Raw genomic sequence first — 16,859 nt, 5'->3', positions numbered from 1 at the left:
CATTCCAAAATTCAGTAATATCAGAATCAGGCTTTAACAGGCAGCAGGAAGCTACCAAGGAGGCCTGTTGTAGAGAAAATAAAGCACTTGGGTAATCTTTTATTATTTTTTAATTGTATTTCTCCTCATTACCTTCTGGAAGCCACACAACATTTAACTAACGTTTTCAAAAAATTTATAATTCCCTATTTTGTAGATGGGGAACCGAAGCACAAAAGTGGGTCAAGCATCGGCCACGCTGGGAAGTACCCAGCTGCAGATGCTGAGAGCCTGCCTTTTTCCACAGCTCACATTTATATTCAGAACAGGCTCCTACTGACCTCAGCGCATTAACTGTTCCTACACCGCAGATGGCAGGGGATCCCTGGACCCAAGGTTTTTTTTGAAGCAGGGAAGAGCTGGTATCCTGCAGTACGCAGGATCTGCATGGACGAGGTGGCCAAACCCCCACTCCTCAGTGTGGTTCACGGTGACTCTTTGTACCCTTCTGTTCTTCTTTGCTGCCTGTCTGCCAATCTTTGCAACAGATAGAGCAGCACTTCTGGTGACGAGTCACCTAATTGATGGCCTGAGCACAGAACGAGGCAGGAGAAGGAGAAATGGGACCTTTAATCCAAATATATGCATAAGGAGGGGTTCTGCATCTTAGTATTTATTAGTATAATTGAAGATTTATTTCTAGTCAATTCCAATTTCTGTATCGTTGTTCGAAATGAAAAGGTTCTCAAAGCATTTTTATATCCCAAGGCAAACTGGGGAGCAGAGGCACAGCCGCGCCGTTGAGCTGTGGTGGAGCAGGATAAAGTTAGCACAAATCACCTGAGGTTATCACCAGATTGATACAACACCATTCTTGATTTTCTGATTTATTTATCGGTATCAGATGTGTTTTGTCTAGTGTTTGTCAAACAAGGATGAGAATGAGCAACAGAAATAGCGATGCTTATGTAAATCAGAGCTGTTCAGTCATTACTTCACCGTTGAGCTTCTGGTTGTGCATTCACCATAATGAGATTTTAATGTTCCTTATGCATCTGGTTTATCCACATAATAATTGAAAATAAAACATCAACATCCGCCTCCAGGCTGGCAGCAGAGCTGGTACATGCAGATCCCCTCCAAACACAGTCCTCCAGCTGATGCTGGTCTCTTTTCTGTTTTCCCTTGCCCCTCACACTCCATTTATCCCATCCCTAGCTGCCACCACACCTTTTCCTTGCTTTATTCCTTTCCATGCTTTTGGTCCAGCTGTTGAACCAGGTACCTGATGCCCATCCAGAAGAAAAAAAGGGGGGGGGGGGGGGGGGGGGGAAGGAGGGGAAAAAAAGAAAAAAAAAAAAAAAAGGAAAAAAGGAAACACAAGAAAAATCCCCCCCAAACACCTTCATCCCCACACTGCAGCCTACTTACCCAATTTATCAGGTCTGATCATCACGGAGAGCCAAAATCAGGTGCATTTCGGGGTGTGTGTGGGGGAACGACAGCAGCTGCGAAGGGTTTGGTTCCTCCCTGATAAATTGGGTTCACGCTGGGGTTTATTCCCTCCCCGCCCCCCAAGCCAGGGGAAAGACCCCATTGCTGTGCCAAAGGTGCTACCCCAAACATGCTGTAGGCCTTCTTCCCCAGCTGTGGGGGTCCCCTCCAGCCCTCCCCCCCCCCCCCCCAGCATCGCTCCGTGAGCCGCCGCTCCTCCCCGGGGGGATACCGGGGACCCTGCGATGGGGATACGGTTGGTGCGTTTGTACTGAACATTAGCTGGCAAAGAAAAAAAAAAAAAACCAAACCCCAAAAAACCCCACCCCCGGAGCCCTTCCCCCGTGGTTGGAACATCCCCCTCCCGGTCAGGCCGGGGAGGCGGCGCTGGGCCGGTCCCGCCCCGGGGGAGGGCGGCGATGGCGGCGGTGCGGGCGCGTACGGTGCTGCTGACCGGCTCCAACCGCGGCATCGGGCTGGAGCTGGTGAAACAGCTGCTGGGGGCACCGCGACCACCCGCCTGGATCTTCGCGACGTGCCGGGACCCCGAGGGACCGCGGGCTCAGGTCGGCGCGGGGTGTCGGGACAGGCGCGGTGGGTGTCGGTAGCACCCTTGGGTGCAGGCGGGTGGCATTAGTTACGCGCTCGGTTGGCTTCGCCGAGGTGCGGGGAAAAAAAAAAAAAGGTGCGAAAAGTTCTCTGCGGGTTCGCTGTGCGGCGGGTGAGGAACGAGCCGTGCTGCCCTTAAACCCCCGTCGCCGGGCTATTCGAGGCGGCCTTGGCCGTGCCAAGTCTTCGCCCACGAGCCACGGGCACGGTGCCGGCTCGCGGAGTTGGACGCGGTGGTTGCGGCCGGCCGAGCTGGTGGGAATGGCAACGACGCTGCTCCGGCAGGTTCTGCGACGCGTTGTCAGTCTGTGGGAAGCCTGGGGGTTCGATGACCGGTGGGGTCTGAAAGCTGCTGTGGGATCCGCTGCCCCTGCTTCCCGCTTCACTGAAACGGGAGAGACGCACACGTGCTGCTTCGGTGGGAAACCACGCGAGCAAAGTATCACCGTACTTCCGGCTTTCCTTAGGTCCGGCTTTGTTTTTCCTCCTCTGTGACCACCCGCGCTACCAACGGGGAGGTGTTTGTCCTCTGCCAGATCCTGGCTCCGGCAGATTTGTTTGCTGCGTCTTCTCGCAGCTTGGCCGCGCGCAGGGGTCACGCCTTGGGAAGCCCTTGAGATCTTCGGGTGCTCGCTGCCGGCGGTGTTTTGGCTCAGGCGTGATCCCAGTGCCGGGAGAATCCACCCCGCTGCCAGCCCAGCGGTGCCCGGCTGGTGCCCAGGCTGCCTGGCTCAAAGCCTGCTCAGGTCTCTTATTTTTGCCCCGTTCTTCCCCCTACAACTTGCTGGACTCGGGCAGCGATGAGATCAGAGGACTTTTTGAGGGCTGGAGCCAGTTTCCCCCCAAGGTGGTCCACACGCATTGCTCTCGACTGGGGGATGCTTCTCTAAGCCTCGTCCAGCTGTGGTAGGGTGAGGGCAGTGTCTTCAGGGTGTTGCTCCTGAAGTCCATAGCTACAGGAGACCAAGGGCAGAGCGACCCTCCGCCAGGCTGGTGCCACATCGCTCCTCCTGCTCCTTTGTGCCCAGATCAGGTGTTGGGGGGGGGGGGGTGAGGCTGGGACTCACGCTGGGATGGTGCAAGGCTGTGGAGGACAGCAGCTGGGCAAAACAGGGGAGGAGGAACATCTGTTGGCCATCACAAACCATTCACGTGGATTTTCCATCATTTCCTGTGCCCGGGGTTGTGTGGGAACATGGGGTCTGGTGGGGAAGCTCAGAGGTAACTGAAGGTGGGCCACAGCCCATGCCAGCAGGTCTCCTCCTCCATGTTGGTAGGATGGGTCCCCTCACAAGAAGCCACCAGTTTACGTTTCTCCTGTAGCATTCTCTGTGGGCTTGTTTGTAAGAGGTTTTTAATTCTAAAAGCAATCATTTTGGACACATCGGATGTGGTGTTTTGGTTTCTGTTGTCTAAAACCTGCTGAGGTTGAAGAAGGCTCAGAGCAAAGAGCTGCTAGGAACCGCTGTTGAACACTTCCTTTTTGGAAAGAGCTTCTGAATCCTCTGTGTTTGGTGAAAATAATCAATTAAAATGTGCAAAGTGGTTCATTTCCCTTGAGTGGGTGAGGCGTAGTGTCCAGAGCAGAGCGGATCCTGGGACTGGGCTATTTGGATCCTGATGTGACTTCCCCAAACGTCAAGTCTGATGTTGGCACTCATAGCAATTCCTCCTCCGTCACGCTTCCAGCAGCTTCTGGGAGACGCTTCTGGCCATATCCCTGGCCAGTTTGCATCATTTCCCGGGTGAGCTGGTCCCTAACTGTTTGCCGTCATCCTTTGCTGTGGCTCTGGCTGGGTTGTGCACATAGGCATGGGAGAGCGGCCATGGTATCTTGCAGTTGTGGCCATGTCCTGCTCTGAGCACATGCACGCTGCTTTGTGGAGCCTAGAAGAAGCCTGAGCTCCTAGGCAGGTTCCCAGACCAGCCATTCACAAGCGCTAAGGAAAATCTGGAAGGTGTTTCCCTCAGGACGGACCATCGCTGGTGCCCTGGGGTCATGCTTGGCATCACCTCTGCCTCGTGCTGATTGATTCCACGTCTCTTTTTTTGTAGGAGCTGAGAGATCTGGCATCCAAACACCCAAACCTGGTTCTTGTGAAGCTGGGTAGGTGCGCTCTGCTGCCGAGCTGGTAAATTTGTGGCTGTCGGCCACACTTGCCCACTTTCTCCTTCCCTCCCTCCCTGCCTTCACACTCTACGTGGGGATCCAGTTCTTCAGAACTCCAAGTCCTGCTGCCAAAAGACCAGTTTCTCCAGGCCTGTCTCGGCCCCAGTACCCCGTTCCCTGGATCCTCCTTGCCACATGGCCATGGGACCTGGAGGTTCTTGAGACCCATCCTGGGCGGGGTCCAGCTCGCCCAGCCGAGCGGCCGTGTCCTTGTTGTGCCGTGCAGCTGAGCTGCCTTGATCCCAAGTCCCTGGCGAGACCGGGAGGGCTCCTCCTGGAAGGCAGCTCCTGCAGAAACGCTGTGCAACCAGCCCAAAGCCCGGACAAGAGCTGTGGGACCTTGCAGAGCCATCCTGCAGCAGGTCCCAGCACAGCCCCTGTGAGGACAATCCCCCCCGCCCCCAGGGGACTGCCCTGGGTTCTCCAGAGCTTCCTCAGGGGTGGGCTTTGACCGCTGACCGGAGGCTGTGAGTGCTGGTGCCTGACACAGCATGGGAGTCACAGCGGCGCTTTGCCACCACGGGGCTGTCCCCAGAGCGGCTTTGCCTGGTGGGCTGCCCCACGGCAGGGTCCTTCAGCTGCCAGTCGTGGGGCACCCTGTGCACGGGGAAGGAGGCAGTTTTGGGATGAGTTGGGGCTTGCGGGTGCTGGGGTGCTCTGCGCTGGTTGCACAGCACCATCTGGTGCCCACAGATGGAAGGTCACACAGGTCAGGATGTATAGCTGGTCCTCAGCATCTTCACCTCCCTTCTTCTCCCCAGCTCCTCCGGGTGGTCCCCATGGCTCTCAGACCCTGTTCTCTTCTGCCGCAGATGTTGCAAATCCCTCAGCCGTTACCGATGCAGCGAAGATCGTGGAGGGGAAGTTGAACGGCACGGGTTTGAACCTGCTGATAAACAATGCTGCCATCTACACCCCGGCGGCATCGCTGGAGACGGTGGATGCTGAAGAGATGATAAGGACGTACAAGACCAATGCGGTGGGACCAATGCTGGTGGCCCAGGTGTGGTTGAAGCTCTGGGGATGGAGCTCACCATGGAGGGAGAATGTAGCCTGGAATGTTCCTGGTCACGGTGGAGATCTCAGAGGGCTTTGCCAAGTTTCCCAGGGCTGCAGGAGGGAGGGGACAGTGCTAGGCCTGTGCCCCAAGCCCTCTGTAGCCCCCCACGTTGTGCTGGGCTAACTGGGAGCAGGCAGGGCCGCTTCATCAAAACACCCAGGCTCTCCTGGCTTCCTGCTGTTCCTCCTCATCCTCCCTGTTGTAGGCAGGCCGGGTTGCCGTTGCCATAAGTGGTGCTGGCTTGAGGCACAGGTGTCCTACAAGGTTGCTTCTCCCCAGGCGTTCCTGCCCCTGCTGAAGAAAGCTGCCCGGGAGAGCACGGAAAAGGGACTGAGTTGTAACAAGGCAGCCATCATCAACATCTCCACTGTCATGGGGTCCATCGAGAAAACTGCCGAGTCCTTCTTCAAGCCTGTCATCTCCTACCGCTGCAGCAAGGTATGGGGACTGGGGACCTGCCCGTGAGCTCAGCGGGAGTCAGAGCTGTCCCTTGCCAGAGCGGCACTGGAGGTGACGAGATGGAGGGACCTGTGTGTGCTGATCACTGCCCGAGCTCCCTGGGCATCTCCGTGCCCCGCTGCTGCCCACCCAGGGCAGACACGCACTGTCTCTTGCAGACCTGGCATTGCTTTTCTCCCTTGCCGTGAGGCAGCGATGGGAGGGGAGCCTAGCGCGTGGAGCTTTCTGCTGCCCATGGCCGACGCTTTCTTCCTCCCCCAGGCTGCCCTCAACATGCTCACCAAGTGCCAGGCTCTGACCTACGGGGAAGCCGGGATCCTCTGCGTGGCACTTCACCCCGGCTGGGTGAAAACCGACATGGGCAGCCAGGAGGTGGGTTCCAGCTGAGTGGGTCGAGGGGGGCACCCATGGGTGGGACCTAAGCCTGTGAACTTGCAGTGGCACGGGAGGTGCCTCGAGTGGCCGGGATGGCTCTCGAGAGGAGGGATCCGTGCAGGAACGAGTTGTCTCTCAGGCAGCGAGTTGCTGGTGTCTGTGCTGGGCCTCTGCAGAACGTGTGGGTGCTGCCCGGGAAGTAGCACCAGCCCGCATCCAGGGCGAGCAGGAGGCCTGGGCACGGGGGAAAGGAAAGGCTTTGGGCAGCCTCGAGATGTGCAGAGAACCTGAATTGGACAGAGCAGGGAGGAGAGGAGCAGCACCATCCCACCCTGCACCCCCTTCCTCCGAGAGCTCTGCCCTCATCCTGCCGGATCCCTGTTTTGGGGTGGGGCTGGTCCCTGCAACGCTGCAGTTTCGAGAAGGCCGCACGCAGCATCCCGCTCGCAGCAGGGATCTCTTACATCTCCTGTTGGTTTAAGGCTGCAGCTGGCTTCCCAGCCCAGCCACCCCCATCCAAGCCATCCGCGAGCATCCTCCCACATAACGGGCCCGTCCCGCCTCCCGTGGCTCTCTGCTCGGTCCGGGTGGAAGGACCCTTGGTGCCAGTGGATGGCCAGGAAGGACGGTGGGGTCTCGGTCCTGCTCCTCACTGGTGCCCGTTGCAGGCTGACCTGACGGTGGACACAAGCGTGCGGGGGCTGCTGTCCGTACTGCCGATCCTCTCTGAGAAACACAGCGGGACCCTGCTCAACTGGGAAGGTAAAGCTATTCCTTGGTGACCACCCAGTGCCAGGGGACTCTCCGGGTGCCCTGGAGCCACCGGGATGCTCAACCCTCTGCAATCTGCAAGAGACCTTCTCGGGACTCCACGGGGCGTGCAGGGCGGCCTGTGATTCCTGCCTTCACGTTGCTAATAAAGACAATTAGTACCTGTGCCTTCTCCCAGCTGCAGTGTCCCTCCTGAGACCGTCTCTGCTCTCGCCTGGAGCTGGCCCCTGCGAAAAAATAACCCGGCATTTTATAGCAGTCTGCCTGCCTTGCCTTCGGCCGCTCTGAGCCGCAGGGAGGTCCCGGGGGTGGGGGGCAGGTAACCAGCCCCAAACCTTCCTGTCCTCCCCGCTCCCAGGTCTGCCCGGTCTCTGCCATGCTTCCACCCAAAGCACGGTGTCTTTGCTGCAATCTTTTGGGCTGGACACGGCGTCCTTGGGAGCAGCCTCGGGGCTGGAACGGGAGGACCGGTGGCACCGCAGTCCAGTTCTGCGATCCCAGGCCAGCCCTTCCCACTGGAGCCCCAACTGGGCACGGTGCCCCTGGGTGGGGGAAACGCGGTCCCAGGGGGGAGCACAGCGTGGGAATGGCACTTCTGCAGGGTGGAGAGGGTGAGAACCTCTGGGCTGCTGTGTGGGTCGGGCAGCCCTGGCCTGCATGAAGTTGCCCAGGAGGTGGTAACACCCCCAAAGAAAAGGACTTTGGGGTGATGCTGGGTTTTCCCAGGAAGGTTCTGCCATTTCTGGAAAGAGCCTCTTGGGGGGATCTGGGGAAAAGGAGCCGAGGCTCCTTCAAAGCCATGCCTAGTCTCAGGTGGGCAGAGCAACCTGGCTTGCAGGAGAGGCAAACCCACCGCTCCTTCCCTCGGAGGCCACCGCCTCCTCTTCCTCATCTGGAGGATCAGCTGAAGCACCGCTGTCCCTCTGGGTCTGACCTTTTCTGGGGTCATACCTCTGCCCTGGAGCAGGGGCTTGTCTGGCAGCACCAGCTTTGCTGCGGACCTTGAGACCATGCACTGTTCTGTGCAGGACCCCCCCCTCATTTCCCAACCAGGAGCGCAAATGCTGCATCCCCCCCTCCCCAGGCAGACAGAGCATCGAGACAGTCTACGGGGCTGGGGCCATGTCTCTGCCCCGCCGAGGTGAGCTGTGCCCCGACAGGCTCCGACAAGCCATGGCACCCGCAGCCGGGTGAGTCACGGGCACCAGTGAGTTTTTCTTCCTCTCCAGCTCCAGTTCCTCCCAAGCCAGTGGCGTTTTGGTGGCCGGGAAAGGGAACAGCAGGGAGTGTCTGCAACATATGGGTGCCAGCCTGGGCTTGGGGACAGGGTGCCCATGGCTGGAGGTAGCAACGCTGACAGACCCTGGCTCCTTGGACCCCCTTCTTGGGGGTCCCAAGCAGCTCAGGCGGCCAGCCAGGGATAGGAGGAGAGGCAAGACCTCCCTGTGAAGTTGAGGGGTGCTGGGAGCATCCCCAGCTGGAGAGGGGGTCCCCTTGCTCTGCAGGCACTTTCCATAATGGAGGGGCAGATCCTTTCTGGAGCAGTCGCAGGAGCTGGGCTACCTGGGTCCTGCTTCTGTTCTGGGCATGCTGGGGATGGGGAGCAGTGCTGCTGTCCTGGCCAGGGGCTGCTTCATCCTCGGGGAAGCTCTGAACCACCCGGGCTCTTCCCAGCCACCTGATTTCCCACCCAAATGCTTGCTCATCTTTGCTCTTGATTTTCCCAGCTCACAGCTGTGGCCAGAGGAGTCAGCGCTACCTGGGCACCTCCCCGGGCATTTGTCAGCGCTGCGGTGGCAGCAGGAGGGGAGGAATCCCTGGTGAGGAATGGTTGAGGGACAGGAGCATGGGTGAAGGAAGGGCCTGATCCTGCAGCTGTATAGCTGTGCTCAGCCCAGCGCTGGCTCAGAGACATGGACAACCCTCCACCAAGCGCCGTTTCTGCCCCTTGGCAGAGGTTCTCCTGTCCCAGTTCCTCCACACAAACCAGCCGCAGCCTGGCCAGCCACCACGGGCTGGCTCCGTCCCCATCTATCTCCATGTCTCTCCCTTCTGCCCCATGCCAGGTGCTGGATCCCAGAGATGAGCTATGCTAGGGATCCCACCGTCGCTTGCAGGCAGCTTATAACCCCCCACCATCACTGCCAGCCCATGAGATGGATGCAGCTGCTCCCCGGTGAACGTGGGGAGAAATGGGACTGCTGAAAGCTGGGACAAGCTCCACCAGCTTGGTTGATAGTCTGCAGCACTGGTGACACAGGACGCTTGCCCACCTGCTGTGGCAGCAGATTTTGGCTGAGCTCGGGAGGCTGATAAATCTGTGAGCATCCCTCCAGGCCCCTGGGAACTGGGACATCACGGCGTGGGCAGGTCACCCCAGACGTGGGTGGCCCTGTGTGCCCAAAGGTGATGGGAGGTGGAACGGGAAGCTCCGGAGGTGAACTCCACTCTGGCATTACTAGATGCCCAGGTGCTAGGGATGCCAACAAACCTCGAGGGGCTGCTGGACGTTGAAGCACTGTGAGCATCAGGCTGTAGGAAGCCCAGCAGAGTGGTCTTCCCTTCGGGTGCTGGGACAGCAGCTGGATTGCCGTGCAGAGCCAAGTGGCAGCAGGTCAGTTGATCCCATTTTTCAAGCCAACAGGAGACTGGGGCAGTGCCACCCAGCCTGGACCTCTGCAGGTGGGAATTGCCCTCGGTGAGTGCTTTGCCATCGCGAGTGAGGCCAGCTGCTCCCCAGGAGCCCATCCTACCCCCCCAAAACAAGGCTCATCCCAGGGAGCACGGACGTGTGTGGAGCTGAGCTGCCAGGGACCATGCCGGCCATGGTAATTTGGTGGCCAGGGATGCCTGAGCATCTTAAGGTGCTCCAGGACACATGTTCCTCAAGAAACCTCAGTGAGGGGCCAGATGGGCAGGTCTCCTGGCTCAAATGCTTGCCGCATGCTGTCGGCTTTTCCTTTGCACGAGTTCCGGGTGTTTGTGCTCATGCAGCTGATTATCTCCCTGTTTCCTCTCCTGCCTGATGTTTCCTGCCTCGCTGGCTCCCTTTTGCTGGCTTTGCCCTTTGTGTCAGGCTTATCTCCGGGCTCTGGGCAGTGTCAGACCTCAGCGTGTCCCCCCCTGCCCACCGTGATGGGAACACGCAGCCCTGAGCACCGTGCCCTGTGTCCTTTCACAGATTCACAGACTGGTCGGGGTTGGCAGGGACCTCTGGAGATCATCTCGTCCAGCCCCCTGCTAGAGCAGCATCACCCACAGCAGGTCACACAGGACGGCGTCCAGGTGGGTTTGGAATCTCTCCAGAGAAGGAGACTCCACCACCTCTCTGGGCAGCCTGTCCCAGGGCTCGGTCACCCTCAGAGGGAAGAAGTTTTTCCTCATGTTCAGATGGAACTTCCCATGTTCCAGCTTGTGCCCGTTGCCCCTTGTCCTGTCACTGGGCACCACTGAGAAGAGTCTGGCCCCTTCCTCTAGACACCCACCCTTTAGATATTGATAAGTGTTGATGAGATCCCCTCTCAGCCTTCTCTTCTCCAGGCTAACCAGCCCCAGCTCTCTCAGCCTTTCCTCATACCAGAGATGCTCCAGGCCCCTCCTCATCCTCACAGCCCTCGGCTGGACTCTCCCCAGCAGTTCCCTGTCTGTCTGGAACTGGGGAGCCCAGACCTGGACACAGAACTCCAGATGTGGCCTCACTAGGGCAGAGCAGAGGGGGAGGAGAACCTCCCTCGACCTGCTGGCCAGTCTTCTTAATTCACCCCAGGTACAATCGGCCTTCTTGGCCACGAGGGCACACTGCTGGTCATGGAGAGCTTGTTGTCCACCAGGACTCCCAGGTCCTTCTCCGCAGCGCTGCTTCCCAGCAGGTCACCCCCAACCTGTACTGGTGCTTGGGGTTATTCCTCCCTGGGTGCAGGACCCTTTCACGGGGCTGCAGCACAGTGCTCCAGGAGACACTCGAAATGCCACCTCCACCTGGCCATCCAGCAGCTCCCTGGGAGCCGTGGGCAAGCTGGGACAGAGCAAGGATGATTTAGAGCCGATCTGCTTTTAGCAGCTGGTCTGTCTCTATTTGGAAGCTGTGGGACAGGTCCCAACCGGATCAGCACATTGCCTGTCCCATAACAGGTCACCGCTGCAGGGGGAAGAGCTGGAGAAGCCCTTGGGGACCTTTCATGGCAGGGGCTGCACAAGGGCACGGGAACCTGGCTGGGGACTTCCAGGGACCGTGGGTGGGGAGGTTGTCACCCAGAGCAGCTCAGCCCCTGGGGAGCCACAGTAGCATCTGGGGGCAAACATATGTCTGCTCTGGGGAGCCCGGCAGCTCTTCAGTGGTGGGAAAGGCCCGTGTTTTCCAGAGCCTTCCACCAGCTGCCTTCTTTCAGACCAGTAGACTTGTCGCACCAGGAGCTGGGGTCACGCTGGTGTCCTGGTCTGTGGGCCAGGACACGAGTGGGGAGGACACGGGGAGTCCTGGCAGGACATGCCAGATCAGGGCAAGACCCGTTTTGAGAGGCAACCTCCCACGCCCAAGTGGGGCAAACAGCACCAGGCAGAGCCCCCATGAAAGGCAAAGCCCGGCTCCAGGAGGAGAGGGTCAAAGGGGGAGACTGGGAACGGAAAAGGGCTGCTCCCGTGACACAGATGTGGCTGCGGAGGTGGAGCAGGAGGCAGGTCACAAGCAGCCAGCGTGCAAGGAAGCGCTGGGACACCGGCCAGTGTGGCCAGGACAGCTGGCTGCGACAGGTCCAGGTCCAGCAGCAGCTCCGGGTCCAGCAGCAGCTCCGGGTCCAGCAGCAGACCTTCGCTGGCCAGGGAAGGACCAGCAGCAAAGGGCAACCAGAACTGCAGGGACCTGAGCCAAGACCTGGAGATCCCCTCAGCCAGGGTCTTCTTCCAGCCAAAACAGCTCTTCATTCTGCCAAGGTGGGGGCACTGTCCGTGGCATGGGGGGACGGGGCAGCAGGATGGTGACGGTGGGGACATCTCCATGCTGGGTGGCACTGCGGTCCCGTGGCTCAGAGCCCCGTGTGACTGCTCCCAGAGCCACCAGCGATGGGGTAGGCAGACGCTGGGAGGGCTGGATCATCCAGGCACCTGCAGGTCTCTGGGGGACGCGGTGCTGGGAGGGTGCTGGGGCCCAGGGCTGCCACCAAAGGACCGGCACCCAGCCTGGGTGCATGAGAAACGCGGCTCAGGAGGAAGCACGTCCCGGTCCTGCGGCACAAGGGCTGCCAAGGAAGCCGAATGGGGCCAGCAGATAATGTCCCGAGGCTTCCTCCGGCACCGCCGCAGCCGTGGGGCCGGGGTTGCTCCATGGCTATCTGGCCCTGCAGAATCCTTTGCATCCCTTCTCCCTCCGCTGTGTTATTGTTAGCCGGGAGGAAGCAGCTCACCGAGTCCCACCTCGAGCTTTTAACTCGTTGCTGCCTGGCCTGCCGCTCTCTGCTCAGCCACGGCCGCCCTGGGAGGACGGTTTGGTGCTGGGAGCTGGCTGCAGGCTTTACCTCCCGGGGGACCGGCAGCACCCCCCGGCAGGTCTCCCCCGGGTCGTGTTGTCTCCCACGGGTCTCCCACAGTCACTCTTGCCAAGGGCAGACGCTGGCACTGTCACCTCTCAGGGTGGAGAGGAGGTCCTGGAGGTGCCGACGATCCCCTCCTTGCTCTCTCTTCCCCCTTTCAGCTGGTCGGATCCTGCCTGCTGCTCCCTCTGGAAACCCCCCGGGTCTGCTGGGGGGACACCATGGAGGTGGCAGCTTTGCACCACAGATTTAACCCGAATACCTAATAAACCGTTGGGAGGAAATCCATCTCGGGGAAGAAAATTGCAGCACTTCACTGGCTTCATTTGATGAGCCGGGGTTTAATTGAACCCCAGGGTCTCCAGAGGTGCTACCTGCTGCTCCTTGGGTAAGCGGAAATCAGACGGACATCTTGGCCACCTTCTCCAGATCATTGTCTTCTCCTGCAACTGAACTCTGCCAAATTGTCCCCCCCGTTCTTGTCTGGCAGGGACAGGAGCTCAGTGTGCTGTCAGCACTGGCTGGGGCTGCGTCCTCCCTGGTGATGACCACCGCGGGACACCTTTCCTGAGCACCCTGTCCATGCAGGAGCAGAGGTAGGTCACCCAGCCCGCCGGGGTGATGCAGAGATGCTCCACGTCTCCTGCAAATACCCGGCATTCGTTGACGTGCCCATCACACGCCCCGGTGCCCCATGTGCACCCCCGGCATAAACCAGCGGTTCGCCCTGGGGTGCTGGCACGGCCGCGCACGCGGATCTTCCCCAAAAAACCCCCGTTTGGGAGCGGAGCGAGCCGTGCTGTCGCCTGAACTCCGCGCAGGGGTGTGCAGGCGTGCGTTGCAGCAAGGTGCTTGTCCTTCCGCCCCCGCCAGCTCCTGCCCGTGTCTTTGTCCCTGGTGGTGCCGGCAAAAGGGCTGATGCTGCCGGAGCGAGCCCCAGTCCTGCTCCGAAGGGTCCCGCCGGGGGTTGGTGCAGGTCAGCCTCTCCGTGCCCGTCCCCTGGCACCGGCTGGGCCTGAATTGCCAGCTCTTGCAGAACAAGTTCCCGGGAGGCTTCACCCGGAGCTGGCACCGCGCCGAGGTGCCGGCGTGCCTGTCCAGCACCGTGAGCGTGCACGGGGGCCACGGGGATGGAGGGTGGGGGTAAAGCCGCCCGGGGCAGGCCACAGGCTGGGGCAGCCTTCCTGCTGCTCGCCGGCAGGATGGGGCTCGCTAGATGGGTCGTCCCCTTGGTCCCCAGCACCTCAGCACCCAAATGCATCTGTGCAAACGTGGGGAGCGGCGCAGGGGCTTCAGGGGTGTTCCTGCAGACCAGCAGGTACCCAGCCCATCCTCTCCAGCCGCGTGGTTTGCGTCGCAGCCTCCGCCAGGGACGCAAAGTGACGCGGCCAGGATGCCCACCCAGGTCCCAGCCCTGCTCCCCCCGAGCATCCTTCCCCCCTTGTCGGCTCTAGGGAGTGGACCGAGACCCAGTGAGAGCAAAAACAAGGATCCAAGCTCATTTCAACGAGCGCTCTCCCCTGTGTCCCTCTCCTCGGAGCCAGGGAAGTGACGCTGGGGAGGAACTTGGCTCCTCTTGTTTGTTATTACAGGATAAAGTTACCCTTTAAAGCTGAGCCAGTGCTGTCAGGGCTGCATACCATCCGGGAACATCGCTCCTTCCCAACAGCTCCAGCGCGCTGCTTGTTAGTGTGCTCACGCAGCGCCAACCCGCTCCCAGCCCTGGGCGCAGCGAGGGGGGATGCAAATGGGGGGGGGGGGGGGAGATCCGAAAAGGAGCCTCGAGGCTCTTTACGCACCCCGGAAAAGTTGGAAGCAAAGGGAACAGACCCGTCTCTGGAGAGGGAGAGCTCTTCTGGGATGTGTGGGGAAGGTGGAGCAGAAAGCAAGGGCTGGGAGCAATGGGAGGGCAGGGGGAGCTGGATGTGGCCAGGGGTGTCTGCTGTGCCCCCCCCAGCCCGGGAAGGGCCAGGGGTGCTGCCCTCAGGGCGGCTCGGCTGGGGACCCTCTCGAGGGGTCAGACCGCTGGTTCCCACAGGGGAAACTGCTGCGCAGGGGCAGGGCGGCAGCGGGCAGCTGGTGCCCACCCCACCACCCCACGAGTCCAGCGCCAGCTCGGCATCTCTGGGCGATGTGCAGCTATAAAGAGGGCTGGCTTCTCCTTCCAGCCCCAGCCTCTGCCCCCAGTGGTCCCAAATCCAGGGGACCCCCCCTCTCCTGTGAGCTGGCACCCCAGGAGACACCCCAGCACCCCAAAACTCTGCAAACACAGGGGTTCCTTAGCAGCACCGTGGCCATCCCCCCCCCACGCTAGACCCTCTGGAGGGGGCTGGGGGCTTGCTTAGGGCTTGACCCCCCTCTCCCCCCGCCACGCTGAGCCATGACGTGCCTGTGGGGTGGAGGGGAAGGAAGCCGGCCCGGTGGAGCCGAGCCAAGGAGAGCTTCCTGGCAGCCAGCTCCAGCCTCCAGCGCCTTCCGTGCTGCTGCAGATGGCTCGGAGCGGGATGGAAAGCAGAGAGCTGCGCGAGCCCTTCCCAGCCATGCCCCAGCCTGGCGTCCACCCGCTCTGTGCCGCTCGGGAGGCAAACGCCGGCCGGTGACACTGCCGCCCCGGCTGGGTGTCGGAGGGAAGCCTGACTCATCCCCGGCAGGAGGATACAGGACTCGCACATGTCGACGGAGCTGGCCCCGGCGTGCCAGGGCATGTGACAGATACAGGAGAGACCGGCTGGAGCCACGGCCCGGTGCTGGTGGCATCCACACGTGTGCTAGAGGCATGTGAGAGGGCTTGGCGTGCGGAGGGCCAGGATCGGCCTGCTCCCACCCTGTCCTAAGGGTCCGGGGAGCATTGCCCGGGTGGGGAGGATGCGGTGGGATCTGTGCTATTGGCACTTCCCCCCCTCTGCTACCCCTGCCCCACCAGAGGCTTTTAACAACAGGTTTTACCCCTGCTCTGGCTGTTTGGCTGTCACCGCTTTCCTCCAGGGACACCCTTCCCAGCGGGGACCAGTGTGGAGCAGCAGCGCAGGACAGGCAGAAGAGGCATGGGATGAGGGCAAAGCTCCTGAGATGCCATCTCACAGAGCCAGCTCCAGGAGCAGGGTGCAGCTTGTGGTGCCGGGAGGTCTCCCTGCATCCTCCGCAGGGATGGAGCCGAGCATGGAAGCGCCAGGCTTGGGTGCACAGAGGGTCACCGGGTGCCCGTTCCCTTTCCCAGGACCAGGGGTCACTCGGAAACCTCCCGGTTGTCCCACACACTCTCCAGCATGTGATTTCCCCCTGGGTTTATATGTGCCCTGCTGCGGGATCCGGGCTGGGAGAGCTGCAGGCCAGCGGGGACAGGAGATGATTACAGCCACTTCCTATCCTTGCTTACCCCGCGCAGCCGGTTTCGTTTCCTTAATCCCCATCCCAGCAGTTTCTTTGTTGTTTTCCTTGGAGGGGAGGGATCGTCTGCTGAAGGCCGGTGCTTGCTGCAGGGAGCGCTTTCACGCTCCCAGACACCAACGTGGGTGCCCGCTGGCTGCCCCGCACAGAGCCGCTCTGTGCTTTTGGGTGCAGCGGGTGCTGCTCACGAGGGGACGGGGACAGAGACCCCACCTTGGTGGTGCCCAGGACCACGGTGGCACTGTGGAGCGGATCAGGGCACACGCGGGGTGCTCGGGGAGGACAGCGTTTGCATGCATTTGCAAGCAGCCCTGCCAAATTTGCAAATTCAGCCCTGCCAAAGCAACTCGTGCTCCAAATTGCCTTTTCCTCCTGCATCCCCCACGGCACCGGCCTGCCTGGCTCGGGCCAGCTCCAGGGCAAGGTATTCCTGCCGCAGCCGACTCCGTGGGCTGAGCTTTACCCGGCGTGACGCCGAATCCCCGGGCAGCTGATGCTGCACTGCGGTCCGGCCGTGCCAGCCTCCCCGCTGCCGGAGCCGGGCTGGTTTCTGGGCTTGTCCATGACCTCAGCTTTCCTGCTCAGTGTCAGACGGTCCCCGAGGGGCTGCAGGAATCTCGTGAATCATGAATACTTTTGGAGTGATTCCTCCGGGGTGTGCGTGAAATGGTTCCTACCGTGCCGAGGCGGGGACGGCCGCCTGGTTTCGGGAGGCGATGCGGTCCCGAGGGGACATTCAGCACCCCAGGCTGAGCCGGGGTAGGGCTTGGAGATGCTGCCTGCCACCTCCCGGGCTGGAGAAAGGGAGTTGGGAGAGGGGACAGCTGGCTGGTGGCCGGAGAGTCTGGACTAGCCCATGGTGTCCTTCTGGAGCTCTTTGCCCTCCTTGGAGCGTGCTGGGGCTGAAGCCGATGCAACCGCAATCTGGATGTTCTGGCTTTGCTGCAAAGCCCTGGCTTGGTGCCTACTTGACGGCCAGAGAGTCCGGGCAAGCTGACCGGCACCCAGTGCTGGCCAACACCGAGCAGCT

The 16,859-nt window shown here is 60.7% G+C and overlaps 1 protein-coding gene and 1 long non-coding RNA gene across 2 annotated transcripts; both read left to right on the top strand.

The window, feature by feature from the left end:
- The first annotated feature begins 1,855 nt into the window (after positions 1-1,855).
- Positions 1,856-7,094, top strand: LOC104635351 (C-signal). Its single transcript, XM_075765194.1, has 6 exons — positions 1,856-2,039; positions 4,138-4,189; positions 5,065-5,255; positions 5,592-5,750; positions 6,033-6,143; positions 6,815-7,094. The coding sequence occupies exons 1-6, from the start codon at positions 1,893-1,895 to the stop codon at positions 6,926-6,928; spliced, it is 774 nt and encodes a 257-aa protein (XP_075621309.1). The 5' UTR covers positions 1,856-1,892; the 3' UTR covers positions 6,929-7,094.
- Positions 7,095-11,388: 4,294 nt separating this feature from the next.
- On the top strand, positions 11,389-13,166 carry LOC142603634 (uncharacterized). The gene is made up of 3 exons (XR_012837530.1): positions 11,389-11,846; positions 12,604-12,830; positions 12,933-13,166. It is a non-coding gene; the product is annotated as an uncharacterized LOC142603634 (long non-coding RNA).
- Positions 13,167-16,859: the final 3,693 nt, after the last annotated feature.

This window comes from Balearica regulorum, chromosome 13 (genome assembly GCF_011004875.1).
Source record: "Balearica regulorum gibbericeps isolate bBalReg1 chromosome 13, bBalReg1.pri, whole genome shotgun sequence".
Classification (NCBI taxonomy): domain Eukaryota; kingdom Metazoa; phylum Chordata; class Aves; order Gruiformes; family Gruidae; genus Balearica; species Balearica regulorum.
Note: the sequence above shows the minus strand (reverse complement) of the source record. Positions and strands in the feature narration are given on the sequence as shown.

What these genes read in the sequence shown, in the direction of transcription:
- LOC104635351 (XM_075765194.1), top strand. Translation starts at nt 1,893, where the DNA reads ATGGCGGCGGTGCGGGCGCGTACGGTGCTGCTGACCGGCTCCAACCGC. An exon ending in CCGAGGGACCGCGGGCTCAG is followed by an intron (nt 2,040 to 4,137) that starts GTCGGCGCGGGG and finishes CTTTTTTTGTAG; the next exon opens with GAGCTGAGAGATCTGGCATC. An exon ending in GACCAATGCTGGTGGCCCAG is followed by an intron (nt 5,256 to 5,591) that starts GTGTGGTTGAAG and finishes GCTTCTCCCCAG; the next exon opens with GCGTTCCTGCCCCTGCTGAA.